General features: G+C 37.6%; 1 protein-coding gene across 1 annotated transcript in view; it reads left to right on the top strand.

The window, feature by feature from the left end:
• LOC117435564 (NIPA-like protein 2) overlaps positions 1-16473 on the top strand; it is a 28309-nt gene extending 11836 nt beyond the window's left edge. The window contains exons 4-11 of the mRNA XM_034058857.3: positions 1883-1942; positions 2426-2547; positions 4998-5094; positions 6612-6747; positions 7364-7452; positions 12189-12252; positions 14515-14609; positions 15203-16473. Coding sequence (XP_033914748.2) covers positions 1883-1942; positions 2426-2547; positions 4998-5094; positions 6612-6747; positions 7364-7452; positions 12189-12252; positions 14515-14609; positions 15203-15345 — 806 coding nt within the window. The 3' untranslated portion in view covers positions 15346-16473. The remainder of the gene's footprint in view (positions 1-1882; positions 1943-2425; positions 2548-4997; positions 5095-6611; positions 6748-7363; positions 7453-12188; positions 12253-14514; positions 14610-15202) is intronic.
• Positions 16474-17768: the final 1295 nt, after the last annotated feature.

Below are 17768 nucleotides of genomic sequence, written 5' to 3'. Positions count from 1 at the left end.
TGACATCGATTATTGTGCAAATTCTAACGACGATTATCGATCATTATTGAGTTAATGCTTAAAAAAAAAAAAAAAAAAAATCCCTCACAGTAACAGTTTAAAGGAACAATAAGACCTATTTTATAGAGCATGGTATAAAAAACTCATTAAAACAAATCCCGATGGCATTTAAATATAACACTCCAGTTTTCATATTCCTGCCATCACTAGCGTTTGTCTTGTTTTGTGTAAAATCTGACAAACATAACGTTAAATTAAGAAGAAAAAAAAAATCAACCCCACTGTCCAAAGGAGAAAATGTAGAAAAAACTGTATTGACATTTTGTACTATTCACATGGAAATGATTCCATCTCTTTTTTTTTTTTTTTTTTAAATTTGCTGTTGATTACAATTTCTGAATTACGTGGCCCAGCTTCTGCTAGTGAAAGCAGCAGTCCCTTCCAGTGTGCCGCGGCTGCAGAGATGCATTTCACTTTTTGCTGTCATATTTTAATCAAAACTTTACATGACTTTGCATAGCCTTTTAGATTTGCATTTTCTTCAGTGAATACAACTATATCGCCATTTTTCCAAAGAGTATATTGTAGGTAGCCTACCCTTTCCTGCAACGGAACTTTCGACGACGACAACTCTGGTTGATCATTTTATTTTGCGTCGCCATACTTGAATGTGTATAATATCTCTTTCATACATGTATGTGGATTTATTATTAATTTATTTACTGCCCACATCGCAATGAAGATATTTAGAATATCTCTTTCATACATGTATAGGCCTAATCAATCTACACAACACGTTGCAACCAAAAATGCGTCTCATACTGGAGTGCTCACAGAAGCGTTTCACCCACGTGGATTCACTTACATTTATTATGATTGATTTATTATCGTGGGGTCCCAATCGATAAATAATTCAATTATTATCGTTACAAGCCTAATCGACAGGTATTAGGACCTGCACACAGGACTTGTGGTGGCAGGGGAGATGCTTATACAGTACCTGCTGTGTCTGGAGTGAAGGATAAATGAGCTTCACCGAATTAAATGGTAAAATAAATATAGAAAATTAAACTGTGCACAGTAATAAGGGACTTACAAGTTGTAATTCTAGTGAGAGGCAAGAAATTATTTCCAAAGACTTTTTTATTACCCGTTACACTGTACAATACAGAAAATAAATAAATGTAGTATTTCTTTCCTTTAGAGTATTCCATTAAACATATTACTGTAGTCTGCCAATGCCCTTGGTCTTCCTTTTTTGTGTGTCTCTGTATGATGTGGAAATCCAATAGAAACCACATTATCATTCTGCATGCACATTATCCACTTCCTTCTGTTGCTATGGTTACAGTCAGTAGGACTTTGGGGTCTGGTGAAGTCACAAGGTTTTCATGAAAATAACATTTTTAAAAAATCATAAAAAAAAAATCATTGAACGGGTTGTTTGTTCCTAATTAAATAGTCAGCGGGTTTGCAACTGTGTGCAACATCCTGCTGTACCTCAGAAAATCTATCTGCTGTCATGTTTAAGAACATAGAGACCAAAGAATTGAATAAATATGTATGTCCGTATTGAAAACAAATTAATCCATAATGGAAATACGTTTTTAGTCTGGTAAACAAATATTTTAACTCTTTTAATATGTTTATCTACCAAACTTACACAAGGATCTTCATGCTGTTTGGTTGGGACAATCCTTAACAGAAGTCACTGACAATATCAGAATCTGGGATGTATGTATGTATGTATGTCACACTTGTATATAGTTTTATATATATATATATATATATATATATATATATATATATATATAAAAACTAGATAAAGGGATATTTTCATTTGGCATTAAGATAACTGAACCATGTGTTTTTTCTTTTTCAGCCAGTGCAGTTATTTCCGTAGCATTTCTTAAAGAGACCTTGCGGGCTTCTGATTTACTTGGTAAGGACTGGCAAAAACACATTTGCACATAAAATATCCTTAAGAGAATTCTTTCTGTCTGTCAGTTATTAGGTGGTTTTCTAACAGGATATGACAAGTTGTGACTTGTCATCTCTGGGATGCCCTTTTTAAATTTCACAGCATGCCATGAGGTGCTAAATAACAGTTTAACCCTTTTGAGATGTGTCTTCACATTTGCTATACACCTGTATTCCACGATTCTTTGTCAAGTTAAATTATCGGCATTATCCAGTAAAAATGAACTGTTTCACTGCCATGTTGTTTTAACCTCTGGCTATATCAATGATACAGACCACCTGCTTTTTGACATTTTACTGCCATGTTTTAGAAACCATTCTGTCAGATATTATTGCCGTTACAATATACCCTGACGGGCGCAACATTTCCAGTTGCTATATGTAAAAGTTAATGTAGGCTTTTCTACAACAAATGACATTTTCTTTGGCTTGCTTATTTTCACAGGTGGAGCCCTTGCAATCTCAGGAACATACCTTCTTGTCACCTTTGCCCCTAACATTTCACAGAATATAACTGCTTTTAAAGTTCAGAAATACTTAGTGAGCTGGCAGTTTCTAGTTTATCTGGTAAGTCGAGATCTAACCCTGTGATGGATTACTACATGCCAGTAAAGCAGAGATGGAAATAAGGCTTTGGCCTTCATTCAGTAATAGCTCTCTTACCCTATCGGTGAGGATCCTTCTAGACTGCAGATTTGAATCGGTCATATAAGGGGAAAAATATCACATCAGTTTTAGCGTAGCCCGGGAAGGAGGCAGAAATTAATATGGAAGTACAGTGGAACGTCACATATCCAACCATCACATAACCGCACTGATCAGTTAACCGCCTCGCTAAATAAATATTAAAAGTAGACTACGAGAGTAATGGCATTGGAAGCAAATGCAGCTTCCACAATGGAAACAGAAAAAAAGCATTATAGCAATCGGCCTTTTGGCACGTTCCCCTTTAAGAGAGGCGGGCTGTGTGCGTGTGTGAGTCATCTCCGTGTAGCAATGATGTTTAAATACACCAGTCGAGAAAGTGTTTATATGATGGAGCGCACGTGTGCAGATATTGGCAGCGTGTTGTTGTAGCTTTTAAATGCATTTGAATTAAACAAAGCAAGCTTCATAAATGCAGTGCTTATCGGCTGTTTGTTTTAAAATAGCCAAAGCAATAGTCAAACCAAGCTGCTTATCGGCTGTTGGCAATATCAAGAAAGTACCGTGACAGAGATATTAATTAAGAAAACAGAACCAGGGAGGCAGGTAGCAGTTAGGAAAGAAGCCATCAGTTGCAGGTTACTGTACATTTACTGTTTGTTTTGTATTTTTTTTTAAAGCTTTGCGTGGAGATGGCTTATAGCAAACCGCATAGCAACACTGTGTATTTCTAGCCTAATTAATCTTGTTTATGTTTGCTTAGTTTTAAAGCAAAAAATGTCCCCATGTTTAAGGCCATTTGCGTGTTGTTTTTGTTCACTAACCTATTTATAGATGTGTAAATGCTTTTTCTATAGATGTTCGCAAATCTGACTTTTTCACATATCCACCTATACCCCAGTCCACAGGGGGTCGGATATGCGACGTTGTACTGTACACATTATTTACTTGGCAGGATTCTGTCATTTTACAGTTTAACCAGCTCAGAAATGTTTTAAATTATTTTTTTCAATGATCGTTTTGCACAGATTTAAATACTGTGTGATACAATCTGACATTTGTATAGAAATAATAATTTTAAAAAAAGATTAGCACATTGGTGAGTTGTCTGTATGTGTTATTTTGTATGGAGGGTTTCATGTGAGAGACACAAGTTTCAGATGTGCTTGTTCAGGGTATTTGGGGGTTCTGATTATGGCAGTTGATACAGCTTCAAGGGTTCCCACAATGTGATGGCAGGGCAGCAAATATGAATCCAATTGAACAGCAGCTTTTAATGATTTTACTGAGATCAGTTCAGAGAACCTGAAACTGAAATCGAAAGTGATACAACGTGAATGTTAAAACATTAAGACAACTGGTATTTCATACCCATACCAAGTTTCGCTTTAAAAGACTACAGAATTGGACAAGCCGTGCTGTTCTCTACACAAGTACAACACACATGTTGGTTTTTTTACCTTTTGGTAGAACTTCCAGATACCTGCTATGTTCTAATTTTTTTTTAAACTGACCTGAACTGTAAGAGAAACTTCCTTTTCTTTAGTTTACACTTTTTACCTGAAGAAAAAAACCTTTATGGTCTCAAAAACTATATATGTAATTTATATACCTATCGTATCCAGTCCTATTAAAAGGTATTGTGAAAAAACAAAACACAAAAAACACGTTTTTGTACTTCTTTACAGAACTAAAATCTAATGAAATCGGTTCTATATTCATGTCTCAAATACTGGAATACAGGTTTAAAAAAAAAAAAAAATCCTCAACCTGACTAATTCTGAAGTGTGTCTTCAACACTTTGCTCTTGTAAATGTGGGAGGCCTATAAATAAGATGTGGTCCCATTTCAGTAAAACAATCAACACTTGAGAAGATACATGCCAGTGCTGTTCTGCATAAAACTGCTTGTACAAATGAAGTAGGCTGGATGACAACCTGATCCGCATGAACCTAACCACTTCAGAAAATGTAGGAGGGAGAAAAAAGAAAGCATGTTGACATTCGGTCTCTCCAAAGAGATGAACAGTCCATTTTAAAAAGCTTTTGTTAAAAGATGAATTGTATGTAGCTGAATCTGTCGGGAAGCTTAGGGCCACGGTACTATATGAAAAGAGAAAAGCTGATTAAATACTGAACTGACAATATGACTTTGTGGGTTGTGTTTTCGAGCTAATGTATTGCTCTAGTGCTTTTCAGAACCCAATATCTAAGACACTATATGCTACAACTGCAAATATATCAAACTTAAAGCCTATTGGGCCTGATTTATGAAGGATTTACACAATTTTTAAAGACACATTTTAATTACATGAATACAAAAAGCAACCAGTGAGCACACAAAATAAATATTGCCCTTTTTTTTATTTGCAGTTCTTTGAAATAATAGTTTTTTGCATCCTGCTCTACCTGTACAAGAAGAAGGATCTGAAGCACATTGTAGTCGTGCTAATGCTGGTGGCTTTGCTTGGTAAGGATTCAGTTTACTTTATTCCTTGATTTTATTTCTTTTTTCTCTTCACCACATTATAGCTAAGGGAATACCTCTGTCTTACCTGTTGTGCCCTTCCATTTACTATGTAGGTCTTGCATGTTCAGCATTGAAAGACACATTTATTATGGCAAACATATATTTTCATTTAAATAGATATCTGGTACCTGCTAGTTTAAAGAAAGCTCTTAGTTGGCATGCATTACTTTTCAGGCAGTTGTCCATTGTTTCACTTATTGAGTAATTTCGCCTCAGCAGTGTCTTCAGGGTCAAAGCTAATTGGTTGATGACAGGAAAGAATGAAGGCTTTCATGAGGTGGGGGCATTTTCACTGTCAAGGTGAAGGCTTTCATGAGGTGGGGGCAGTTTCACTGTCAAAGTGAAATGACCAAAGCAGCAAATGACAGCCTGAAAGCAAGGCATTCAAAAACCTTTTTTAAATCTAGATATCGGTTCATATTTTTTTATCTTGATTGCAGATATAGTACCAATGTATTTTAAAATGAAAACACAGGCTGTAGCATTTCTTCCATGCACATTTCCACTTTTTTTTTTAAATAAATTTAGTCGTTGCCAATTATTTTTTTATTATTTTCTCCCCAATTTGGAAATGGTCAATTATTTTTAGGCTCAGCTCACCGCTACCACCCCTGCGCTGACTCGTGGGGGGGGGGGGGGGGCGAAGACAAACACACGCTGTCCTCCGAAGCGTGTGCCGTCAGCCGACCGCTTTTTTTCACACTGCGAACTCACCATGCAGCCACCCAAGAGCTACAGCGTCGGAGGACAACGCAGCTCTCGGGCAGCTTACAGGCAAGCCCGCAGGCGCCCAGCCAGACTACAGGGGTCGCTGGTGTGTGGTGAGCCGAGGACACCCTGGCCAACATAACCCTCACTCCCCCCGGGCGACGCTCGGCCAATTGTGCGCCGCCCCCTGGGAGCTCACGTCCTCGGTCGGCAAAGGAATAGCCTGAACTCGAACTCGCGACGTCCAGACTATAGAGCGCATCCTTCACTCCACATGGAGCGCCTTTACTGGATGCGCCACTCGGGAGCCCCACACATTTCCACTTTTAAACTAAAAAGGTACAAATGCTAGAAGATTATTTCAGATACACCTGCACAGTACAAACCTGAGGGGGGTGGGTTGTTAATAATGAGTAAAGCTCTCTGGCAAAGATCACTGTGCTTTTAACATTTTCTGAATATAATGCAGCGTTTTCCTTCCTTTTTTTATTTGTCCTGTCTTAAGGCAATTGTTTTGTAATGGAAAAACGATAGTGTATGTTTTAATATTTTTGCTATCGAATGGTGCTCTTAACCTCTACAATTATACTAACAGTATACTGGTAAATATATGTTCAATAACTAAATTAGTATAAAGCATTGATTATTGTCTATTCCCCTTTACTCTTGTCTTATCCAGCATAACACCTAATGCGTGGAAATTGAGGTGAAATGGATCTTGGCTTTCAGTGTGGTATTTTTCATTTCAGCTTCTCTGACAGTCATTTCTGTGAAGGCAGTGGCTGGGATGATAACTGAATCGGTGAAAGGCCACCTGCAGCTTACCTACCCCATATTCTATGTGATGCTGATCATAATGGTTGCCTCCTGTGCCTTTCAAGTCAAGTAAGGAAACACCGAAGTATCTGCAATTATCCTTTGTGCAATGCGCTATCTAGGCAGACCAGTTCTACCTCTCTCTTTAAAAAAAAAAAAAAATTCAGGTTATCTTGGATTCCTAGCATCATTAAAGCATTGCATTGTGCACAGGTGTGTGGCTAATCAAAACAGCAATTTTCTTAATTCTACAGTACATCTTATTTTGCCTAAAAAAAGGGCAGTTTTTCAAAGAATAGGTGACAGTAAAACTAGTCTAAATTAAAAGCTAAAATTGTTAACAGAAAATAAGCCTCCTTTTGGCTAAATGTGACTAATAAATTAAATTGTACTGCTAACCATGTTTTTTATGGTATTGGTGTTTCTTTCTTGAACAGTTGAGTGACTGGACCTTCTTGCAGTTTTAACCATTTTTTATCCTAGATAGCCCTAAAGTGGAAGCTGATGTTTGTATCTTAAATACAGTTCTATTGTGTCCCTGATATAAGACAAACCACAAAATATAGTGTAACTACCCAAGGCAACAGGACATCGCAAATAATGTTACTCCAAGAAAAAGGGTTAATGTTTAAAATAAAAAATACATCAAATGCCAGTACATGATTTGACTTGTTTTGTTTTTTAGATTCTTGAACCAAGCTATGGAAATTTTCGATGCAACAGAAGTTGTTCCAATCAACTTTGTGTTCTTTACAGCTAGTGCAATTATTGCAGGTATGCCCTTATCAATCTTTAGAACTCGTCAGTACTTGTGTGGTTTAAGGTGTGCCAGCTGTCCTGGTGCATTTACTCAAAGGAACAGTGGAATATTTAACTTGTATATAAAAAAAAAAAATGAGTGCATTGTTTGAAGGCTGTATCGCAGATGACATTCTGAATTTAAGTTTCTTAAATGTGAGACTGGAGGGGGCTCCCGAGTGGCGCATCCAGTAAAGGCGCTCCTCGCAGGATGTGCCCTATAGCCTGGAGATCGCTGGTTCGAATCCAGGCTATGTCACAGCTGACCGTGACCGAGAGTTCCTAGGGGGCGGCGCACAATTGGCTGAGCGCTGCCCGGGTAGGGAGGGCTTAGGTCGGCAGGGGAATCCACGGCTCACCGCGCATCAGCGACCCCTGTGGCCGATAGGGCGCCTGTGGCTCTGCAGCGGAGCCGCCAGATCTGTGTTGTCCTCCGGCACTATAGGTCTGGTAGCATTGCTGTGGATCTACAGTGCGAAAAATGACGGCTTGGAAGGAGCACGTTTCGGAGGACGCGTGTTTCAGCCTCCATTTCCTGAGTCGGCGGGGGGGTTGCGAGCGGTGAGCCGGGGATACAGATAATAATTGGGCATACTAAATTGGGGTGAAAACCAGGGGTAAAAATAATTGGCGACGACTAAATTTTAGAAAAAAAAAGAAAAAAAAAAAAAAATGTGAGACTGGAGTCCAAAAGGATTGGATAAAGTGAAATGGCCCAGTGCTGTACAGGTAATTTACATTGGGCAACAAAGACAAACAGTGGGGGATGAGTAAAATCTCTGATTCCAGTGTGGTCCAGTGATTAAAGAAAATGGCTTGTAACCAGGAGGTCCCCAGTTCAAATCCCACCTCAACCACTGACTCATTGTGTGACCCTGAGCAAGTCACTTCACCTCCTTGTGCTCCGTCTTTCGGGTGAGATGTAATTGTAAGTGACTCTGCAGCTGATGCATAGTTCACACACCCTAGTCTCTGTAAGTCGCCTTGGATAAAGGCGTCTGCTAAATAAACTAATAATAATAATAAAAAGTTTTCAGCTATTAATGTAATTGAAGCCTTTTCTACCTTAAGTCACATTGCCCTTACTTCAGATAGACTTCATACTTGAGTTATTTTCAGCCTTTTATCTAACGTACTGAACACAGTCAAGTTTGAAATACCATCCTGTTTTAGTGACTAATTCACTAGCCTTTCATTTCGGGAGACCTGGGCATAAATTTGTGTTTTATTGACCTACTCCTCTGTTAACATTTCATTTAGAATCTCTGCAGCTGGATATACTCTTTCCAGGGAAATAAAACTCCTGTTGATGATCTAGCTATACTATATGTATAGAGCTAGTGATACACACCACATGCTTTGAGAGAGTGTTTTTAGAATTGGTACACAGTTGTATTCTACTTTGTCTCTCAATAAAGTTAGTTTACAGGTGTTGTCCAGTAACAATTAACCCTAAGTTGCATACTGCAAAACCAAAAAGAGCAAACTGATCAAAATTGGTCAAACCACAAATTAGTTCTTCACATATACGGTAATTTGTTATCAGTTAACATCTGACAATATGAATGACACAGATTTTTTCTTTTTCACATCTCCATTTTATATCATGTTTACAAGCCATTCAGTCAGACATGCCATTCCCCTTAACATCATGCCCCTAGGGATGCTTTATTTTTTAAACTCATTTCTAGCTGACACTCCCTTAGCAGTATTCCAGTTAGAGGGAAGTGTGTCATTTCTGCAGCTATATATATATATATATATATATATATATATATATATATATATATATATATATATATATATATAATATATTTTAACCATCAAAATCTTTGATTTAAAAAGACTTCTCAATGTGTTGCTCCTGTGATAAAATCACATGCATATGCTGCTGTGCTGTCAAACTTGTGTTGGTCTTTGCCTAAATGCCAGTGGATGGCTGTGGACAGCTAATTGGCATGTTTGCTTCAAATGTTTCAGAGGGATCACTCTGCATAGAGGTAGGTTCTATCAGTCTTTGGCCACTCTATGAGTGACTGCAGATTATGTTGCCTAATTTTGAACAGTCTTCTGTGAGACTTCCACTGCACCACTTCCCAAGCGTTGAGTATTTGAGCAGGGGGTGAGTGAGTTTCAGTTATAAAAAAGATGAGAAAGGGAAATTATTATAATTATTATTATTATTATTTACATGTTTAATAGGTAGTTGAAGAAGTTAAAGGCTATATAAGGACATTTTTATTTTATTGTGTTACATGTTCCCATGTGTTGCTACAACTGTTTACGTAAGGTGTGTGTATTGTTTTAATTATTTTTTTACATCTTGGCCACTTTTTTTCACTTTTAAATTGCAGTGCTTTCTGGCTGTTTCTATTCTAGCTCCAAGATGGACTCTCATGTGTTTCTCAGAACTACATTTCCCATCATCCTCCTGGTCACTGGTAAATCCATCTCTGTTACATACGTGAGCAGGAGGATGATGGGAAATGTAGTTTGAGTGGTCCATGTAGGTCCATTTGAAGCCATCTTGGAGGCAGTGGAATGCAATTTAAAAGTTTAAAAAAGTGGTCAAAAAAAAAATTAAAACAATACACACACCTTACTTAAACAGTTGTAGCAACACATGGGAAAATGTAACAATAAAATAAAAAGGTCCTTGTATACCCTTTAATTAAAGTTAGTGAGTATTGTTTCTTGATGTGACCTAGATGCAAAGAAATGCACAGACCTTTCCTTCAAATATTGGTTTTGTTTATTCAGTATATGCAGTTTAATTCCGGAAACAAAAAGAGAACGCTCAAAACAGTACAGAGCACACCCATAGGCGCTGCACTGACCAAAACTTAAGTTCAAAACAAAAGCATAACAAGACAAAATATGTTAGCAATACTGTAGGTTTGATCCTCCAAAACTCAGTTCAGCTTCAGCATGTGTAAGAAGAGTTCAGCAGAGTGAAATTGTGCTGAATGCACCTTGATTTATGCAGCCACTGACCTCACCCCCCCCCTTCTTCTCTTTGTGGGTTCAGTCACCCCAGGCACCCTGCGGAGGGTCTCGTGTACGTGTCATAAAGAAAACTGGTTCTGGCTCACACTGCCTAAGATGGTGTTAACTTGGTGTGGCCCTTTATTCTTTTGTGCTTAAACTATGTTCAATCAATCAATCAATCAATCAATCAATCTTTTTTTTATATAGCGCCTTTCATAGTGAACCACCATGACAAAGCGCTATGTTATCTGTGGAGCGCATTGGTTCTATCCAGCAATAAGCGATTGCGTTTACTCCAGCAGTCAGACGGTCGTCGTCAGTGCAATTAAATGAAATCTTGCAATCTTGCATTTACCAGTTACTATACCTCCTCTGATAATCTCCATTTAAAACTGTAAACACGTGTATCTTATATTGCATTCAAACCTCTTTCCATGTTATCCAACAGTAGTGTTAATGGAGCTTGTTCAAGATGACACCATTCTTCTATGGGCCATATTTTCAAAGCGTTTACTCCAGTTTTTTTTTTTTTTAATTAACTCCTGTTAATTATACAAAACTAGAACCAAACAATTAAGTAATGTAATCCAAGATCTCTTAAGTGTGCATAAAGTGTTTGTTTCTCATTCTGTAATGCTTAGAAGATTTTTTTTTTTCCTTTCCAAAAAATTAAACACTGGAGTTAAACACTGGAGGAAATGCTTTGAAATAAAATGGCCCAAAATAGCATATCAAGACTCATTCTCTAAAGAGTTTATAATCAATAAACTCGACTGGAAACAAAAAAAAATCTATTTCATCGGTTTGATTTTCTTTACAAGTTTTACAATTTTCCTTGTCTTTCCCATAGGATTGAATTAGTGCTCCCTCAATAGCCATGATGACTCGTGCTTTTATGTTGTCATTCAAAGCTGGTGTCTTTCATTTGTGGATGAAAATGAGATTTAGATTGCTTTGGATTATAACTTTCTGCTATTAAAAGTCTTAATTGGGCAAATTATGTTTTGTTTTCAAATACAGCAACAATCGCAACATTCACACTGCTGTTGCATCCCTTAGCTAATCAATCCACTTCAGTGACTATGTAGGGGCAACAAGCCGTAACAGAACTGCAGACAGCAATACCACATTACTATGATAGATTTGTTTCTGATAGCAATTTCTTCCAATTTACAAGCCATTTCCTCTTAGTTTATAGGTTGCATTAAAACCTAAATAATGAATATTTCACAGGCGTTAATATTGATACAAAAAACATTGGAGAAAGAGTTTTTAAGTTTTAATTTAAGTATGTTATATGAATTTTAGCTTTGCAAAGTTTGTGCTAAAAATAATCTAACATAATATGTCTGCTTTTTAATTTGCAGCAGACTGTTCTCTCACTGAAAGGTGTGCATTTAACAAAGTACAATACTGGAACATCATGTTATTGTTTTTGTGAAAAGATGTAGTACTTTTGCTTTTTAAAGGCAGTTCACCTTAATAATAAATGCATTAAAGTTGTGTGAATAGCATGCGAAAAGAGAATAGGAGATGTGACGCCCACATGACACAAATGACACGGCAATCCTGTAAAGTTGTCATTAATGTCAAACCTTTGTGATTTACCACTACAAGCATTTAAAACAAAAATACCAAACAGACATACAACTTCAGTGCTCTGAAAAACCAGGCCCATTGTGTTACTTAATCTTTTTTTGTTTTTGCTTTTATTCTAATTGCAGGGGTCATATTTTATCAGGAGTTTTATGGTGTAGCCTTGCTGAATATCTTCATGTTCCTCTTTGGGTAAGTAAACTACTCAGCTAACTAACACCAGAAATTACATTTACATAATGTTTTCATACGATCCAAATAAACACCCAGAATCCATTTAAAATGCATACCTTATAAATTGCAGTAAGGCTTTAGTTTCTTTATTTAGTATTTAATATATTAACTTTTGGAGCACAGTATGGTTAATGAAAGGTGAAGGTCAAGGTGTAATAACCGGCCTTATCTTTCATCTCATTTAGCATAACATTCTTTCAAGTACCATATTGTTTTGCTGTTTATTACTTTGTTTCTTAGATTGTGTTACTAATAACAGGACTTTACCTGAGCCTTACGCTTGTGTTCTATAGGGAACCATATGGGATCAGGAGGTGTCCTATTACCTGCAACACAGGAAGTAAATGGAGAGGGGAAACCATATACCTCCATCAAACTAACAGTATTGTGGATGATAGATGGGCTTCAGCTGAGTCAAAGTTAAAATGAAATGTTCAAACTTAAACAGCTTCAGTCTACCTAGCTATTTGTACCCTAACCCTTCCGAGCTATCTGAAGAAGAATGAAGTCAAAACGCTGTAGCTAATTATTATCAGTATTTATTGCATATCAGAACACTCATTGCTTTCTTTCTATTGTCATCTCATCAAAACATGTTAAATGTTCAAAAAGCCAGATTAGAAAATATAGGTCAGTTATTACCATTTTACAAACAATCCAAATTATTATTTTTTTTTTTCCCCAATTTGGAAATGGCCAATTATTTTTAGGCTCAGCTCACCGCTACCGCCCCTGCGCTGACTCAGGAGGGCGAAGACGAACACACGCTGTCCTCCAAAGTGTGTGCCGTCAGCCGACCGCTTTTTTTCACACTGCGGACTCACCATGCAGCCACCCAAGAGCTGCAGCGTCGGAGGACAACGCAGCTCTCGGACAGCTTACAGGCAAGCCCGCAGGCGCCCGGCCAGACTACAGGGGTCGCTGGTGCGCAGTGAGCCAAGGACACCCTGGCCGACCTAGCCCTCCCTGCCCCCGAGCGGCGCTCGGCCAATTGAGCGCCGCCCCCTGGAAGCTCCTGTCCTCAGTCGGCAAAGGAATAGCCGGGACTCAAACTCGCGACGTCCAGACTATAGAGCGCATCCTGCACTCCACGTGGAGCGCCTTTACTGGATGCGCCACTCTGGATCCCCACAATCCAGAATTTTTAAACAAATAATCCATAAGATTGTTTATTTTATATTTGAATGGTGCTAACACAGCCTAATTAATTACTCTGCTGTTAACTTGCTGAGCACACTGATACAGTACTTTAAAATAAATAAATAAAAACATATGGACTACAATAGCAAAACTGGGTCAATTTAACAACTTTACTGTTTTCTGACCTGGGTGTCAGGTAACCCTATCAATAACCTAACAAACCAAACGACCACGTACAAATTTAAACCAATTAAAGTTCTCTTCTCGCACTTTCCTGTACACATTCTTTTAGTAGTAGAAGCCACTTGGGAGTTGTGATTGGCACTCCAAATCTTTAAGATTGTTGATGGGCGAGAAGGAAATGTGTGTGTGTGTTTTTTGTTCCTCTCCTTTCTCAAATAGAGCGGTTATTTCAGCCTTTGGGGCTATGTTTTAAATCTTATAGTTTCCGAGACTTTTAAAATTAAAAATGCAAATGGAAAAAAAAAAACACTGAGCATACACTTCTGATCTCCACGAGTCAAGCTGGGTGATCATGTGACCACAAGGCTGTCGAGGACCGTGTACACTGAATGTGTCAGAGTAAGGGGTGGAAACCAATTGTATCTGTTACATTTCCTTTATATTAAGCAGAGTGTGATAGTAACCAAAGTGATATTATCAAGAGCTTGTTTCCATTGGCTCACATTATATTGTGGTCGGGACATTTCAATTTGATGACAGTAGGCGAAGTGTGATACAGTATTAACCGGAGTGAAATTAGATACTGTATACAGGATATGATGCATTGCAAAATTTACATTTCTTCCAACAATATGATAACTAATCTCTATTCCTCTAACCTGCTATGCACTAGTTCTGTTCTTACATTTCCATATATGATAACTAATCTCTTATTCCTCTAACCTAACTATGCACTTGTTCTGTTTTTACATTCTTGCATTCTGTCAACATTTATCCAAAGTTCCCCACAGCGGAAATAGGTTAAATACCACAAGAAAAGTTTTCATTAGTGAAACATTACATCTAACAGTCCTTTTTACCGATTTCCTTCACACGTTTGATATTTCATTTTCACAGGATCCTGCTGTCCTTTCTTGGAGTTTTTTTAATTACTAGAAACAGGGAAAGAAAAAAGTCTGAGGTTCCTTTTATTGACATCGACCAAGTTCCAGGTGAGGATATCTAATTCAGAATTTGAACTGTGACCCCCAGCAGCCCCTCTCTTAAGCAACCTTGCAGTTGTTTAGCCCATTTCGCTGTTACTGTCGTTTGGTGGCTTGCATTCCTCTTCACCTCACGGGTTCCCTCTGTTACCTTCTACTGGCCAGTGAAGTAGTGTGTGGCAACCGCTAAGCACACTCTGTGACTTCAGAAGGACTGATCCAATTACTCAGGGCCCTTTTTATCAAACCTTTTACTCCAGTGTGTCATCTACGTCATTCTTTGAAACTGCCATTTTTAGAAAATAAGTAACAAACAACTGTTCCTTTTGATGACCTACTTGTTAATCTTTTTCAGTTAATGGATGCAACTAAACAATTTTAGATATATAAGTGCCATACAAGTATTGGGAGCGGGACAAATAGGGCCAAGTTGTGACATCCTAACACAAATAGCCTCTTTATTTAAATAGGGTACAGCAGTTCTCCCCGACTTAATCACACAGGTTACTCAAAAGAAAATGTTAAAAGAGCTTTACAGTAAATATTTTAGAAATAGATTGCTATATTAACTTCCTGACTAAAATAGCCCTTTTTTTATGTAGGACAAAAATCAATGGATAAAATACAGCCAGATGCAAGCAGTATATCTTATGGATCTCTTGATGCTGAAGCAAAGCCTCTAGGCAATAAAGATGGAGAACTCAAAGACACTGCATCGAATCTTCTATCCTCTCACAAACCCTGAACGCTGCAGACGTATCTGAAGAACATTCCGTTGAGGTTCAAATACTCTGTATGCACAGAATGCCATAAACAGAGTGTTGAGGATGGTATCCTACATGCTTTCTCCCCTGATATAACATATATGCTAAAGGAATACAATGCCAGTGCTGATGCCAATCTATTTAAAACGCAAAGTTGCTTGGGAAAACAATTGTTATTGTATTGTCCATCACCATAACAACGTGTGGCAATGTTTACAATATTTGCCTATATTGTAAAATAAAATTAAAATGTATTTTTAAGGTTCAACGGGAAACCCATGTGACTTGACTTGGTTACTCATCAACACTAGACTTACAAGAATCCTGCATTTCTAGTTGTGCTTATTTTTGTGTTTTGGGTGGGGTAGGGTAGGGGTATATGAATATGAGGAAGCTTTAAAAACTTCAGTAGAAAATAGTGTTGGTAAAAAAAAAAAGAGAGTAGTCCTCTCGACTTCATATTTATTCATATTCACTTCACGTCATTTGGTTTGCCCATCACCTGATTTGAAACCTGCAACAATCTATAAAAACAACTTTGTTCAGGGTTTCGTTTGGGTGTTTTATGAATTATGAATGTAATATAAATTCAGCTGTTTCCAGACAATATAAATAATTTAATTGTAAAAAGTACTATAATGTGTGGCTAAGAACAAAGTTAAACAGTGTACCCTCTGCCACAGATGCATAACTTATCAACTTGCTGTTGCACATTCCCTGTTCAACAGCCCTCAATACTGGACTTGGACAATGGGGTGACTATTTGTGTCCTAGCAGGAAACACATATAGATCTGCCAGGTAGGGGGATTACCAGTTGTGCTTTAAATTAAATTGTGCAGATTCACAAGTTATCAGACTAAATATCAATGTGCAAACTGAACCCTGTCCTATCCAGCACTAAACCCTTCTCATGATGAGTAAAACCGAATTATGTTAATGACCACAGCCTGTGTGCACTGCAGATAAGCACTTTATTAAAAACATACCTGCTTTTCTGATACAGTACTCACAGTACACAATTTGCAAGCTGTTTTATTTTAATAAGAAATTAGAAAAACATGCATTATCATTTTGTTTATTGTAGAATAATAAAACTGTTACAACTTTATGACTAATCGCATGTTTACATTAGAATTACATTTTTTTCCCAGTATGTTTTTCATCTCAATTAAAAATGAAATGAACAATAAACAATGGACAGCCCATTGCAAGAGCTAGAACTAGAGATTGAGTCCACCTTGTATGATGTCTGCAGGCATTGGGAGTGATTCTGGGTTCTGAGCTTTCAATAGTGAGATCTTGTTTAACTAATTCAGCCATTTTCTGGCTTTGAACTTGCTGTAGCACTGCAGCCTTTCATTTATGCTGGCCCAGCCTACTCTACATACATTATATAGAGGGTGAATAGGAGAGACCAGCCAAGTTGAGAGAACATTTTGTCACGTCATATTTAAATAGGGGGGAGTCTGTTAAAACTTTAAAGAGAGTTATCGAGAAAAATGATAACTCAGTATGTTCATGCAAATTTTCTTCAAACTGAACTTCACTGACAAAAGCCGAACCTAACCTTGGACTTGAGAGCACCAAGCAAATTATTCAATTGCTCATTCAAGAGTGATGAAATGGCTTATTCCTGGTTCTTAGTTGTGGCCTCTCATCGGTTGGACTAATGAAGGCTTTATCTGCAGAACCACTCTCCTAAATGAAGAAAATGTTCACATACATTGTATAGTTCAGGGCTTCTCAAACTCCATCCTGGGGACCCCCCAGTGGCTGCTGGTTTTCATTCCAACCGAGCTCTCAATTACTTAACTAGACCCTTAATTTAACTAATAATTTGCTTAATTAGACCTTTTTATTTGTTTTCAGCTCTTGAACAGTTGCATATTTCAAGTTAGCTATAACATTTGATAAGTAACTTGAACTGCAACTGTTTAAGAGCTGAAAACAAGTACAAAGGTCTAATTAAGCAAATTATCAGTTCAATTAAGGGTCTAGTTAAGTAATTGAAAGCTTGGTTGGAATGAAAACCAGCAGCCACAGGGGGTCCCCAAGACCGAGTTTGAGAAGCCCTGGTATAGTTATTCCACATACAGTAGTTCACTAAACCATTGGGACCAGACCCAGTTCAGATTAATGGTTTGTTCACAGTATTAATCATAATTGGTATCATACTGAAAATGCCTTGTCTTTGTTTAATCATACTAATATTCAATCAAATACAGATAGTTAGATAGATTATTATTTATTTCTTAGTAGACTCCCTTATCCAGGGCAACTTACAATTGTTACAAGATATCACATTATTTTTACCTACAATTACCCATTTATACAGTTGGGTTTTTCCTGGAGCAATCTAGGTAAAGTACCTTGCTCAAGGGTACAGCAGCAGTGTCCCCCACC

The sequence above is a fragment of the Acipenser ruthenus genome, chromosome 3 (genome assembly GCF_902713425.1).
Source record: "Acipenser ruthenus chromosome 3, fAciRut3.2 maternal haplotype, whole genome shotgun sequence".
In the NCBI taxonomy this organism is placed as follows: Eukaryota; Metazoa; Chordata; class Actinopteri; order Acipenseriformes; family Acipenseridae; genus Acipenser; species Acipenser ruthenus.
The sequence above is the reverse complement of the archived record's forward strand: the minus strand, read 5'-3'. Positions and strand labels throughout refer to the sequence as shown.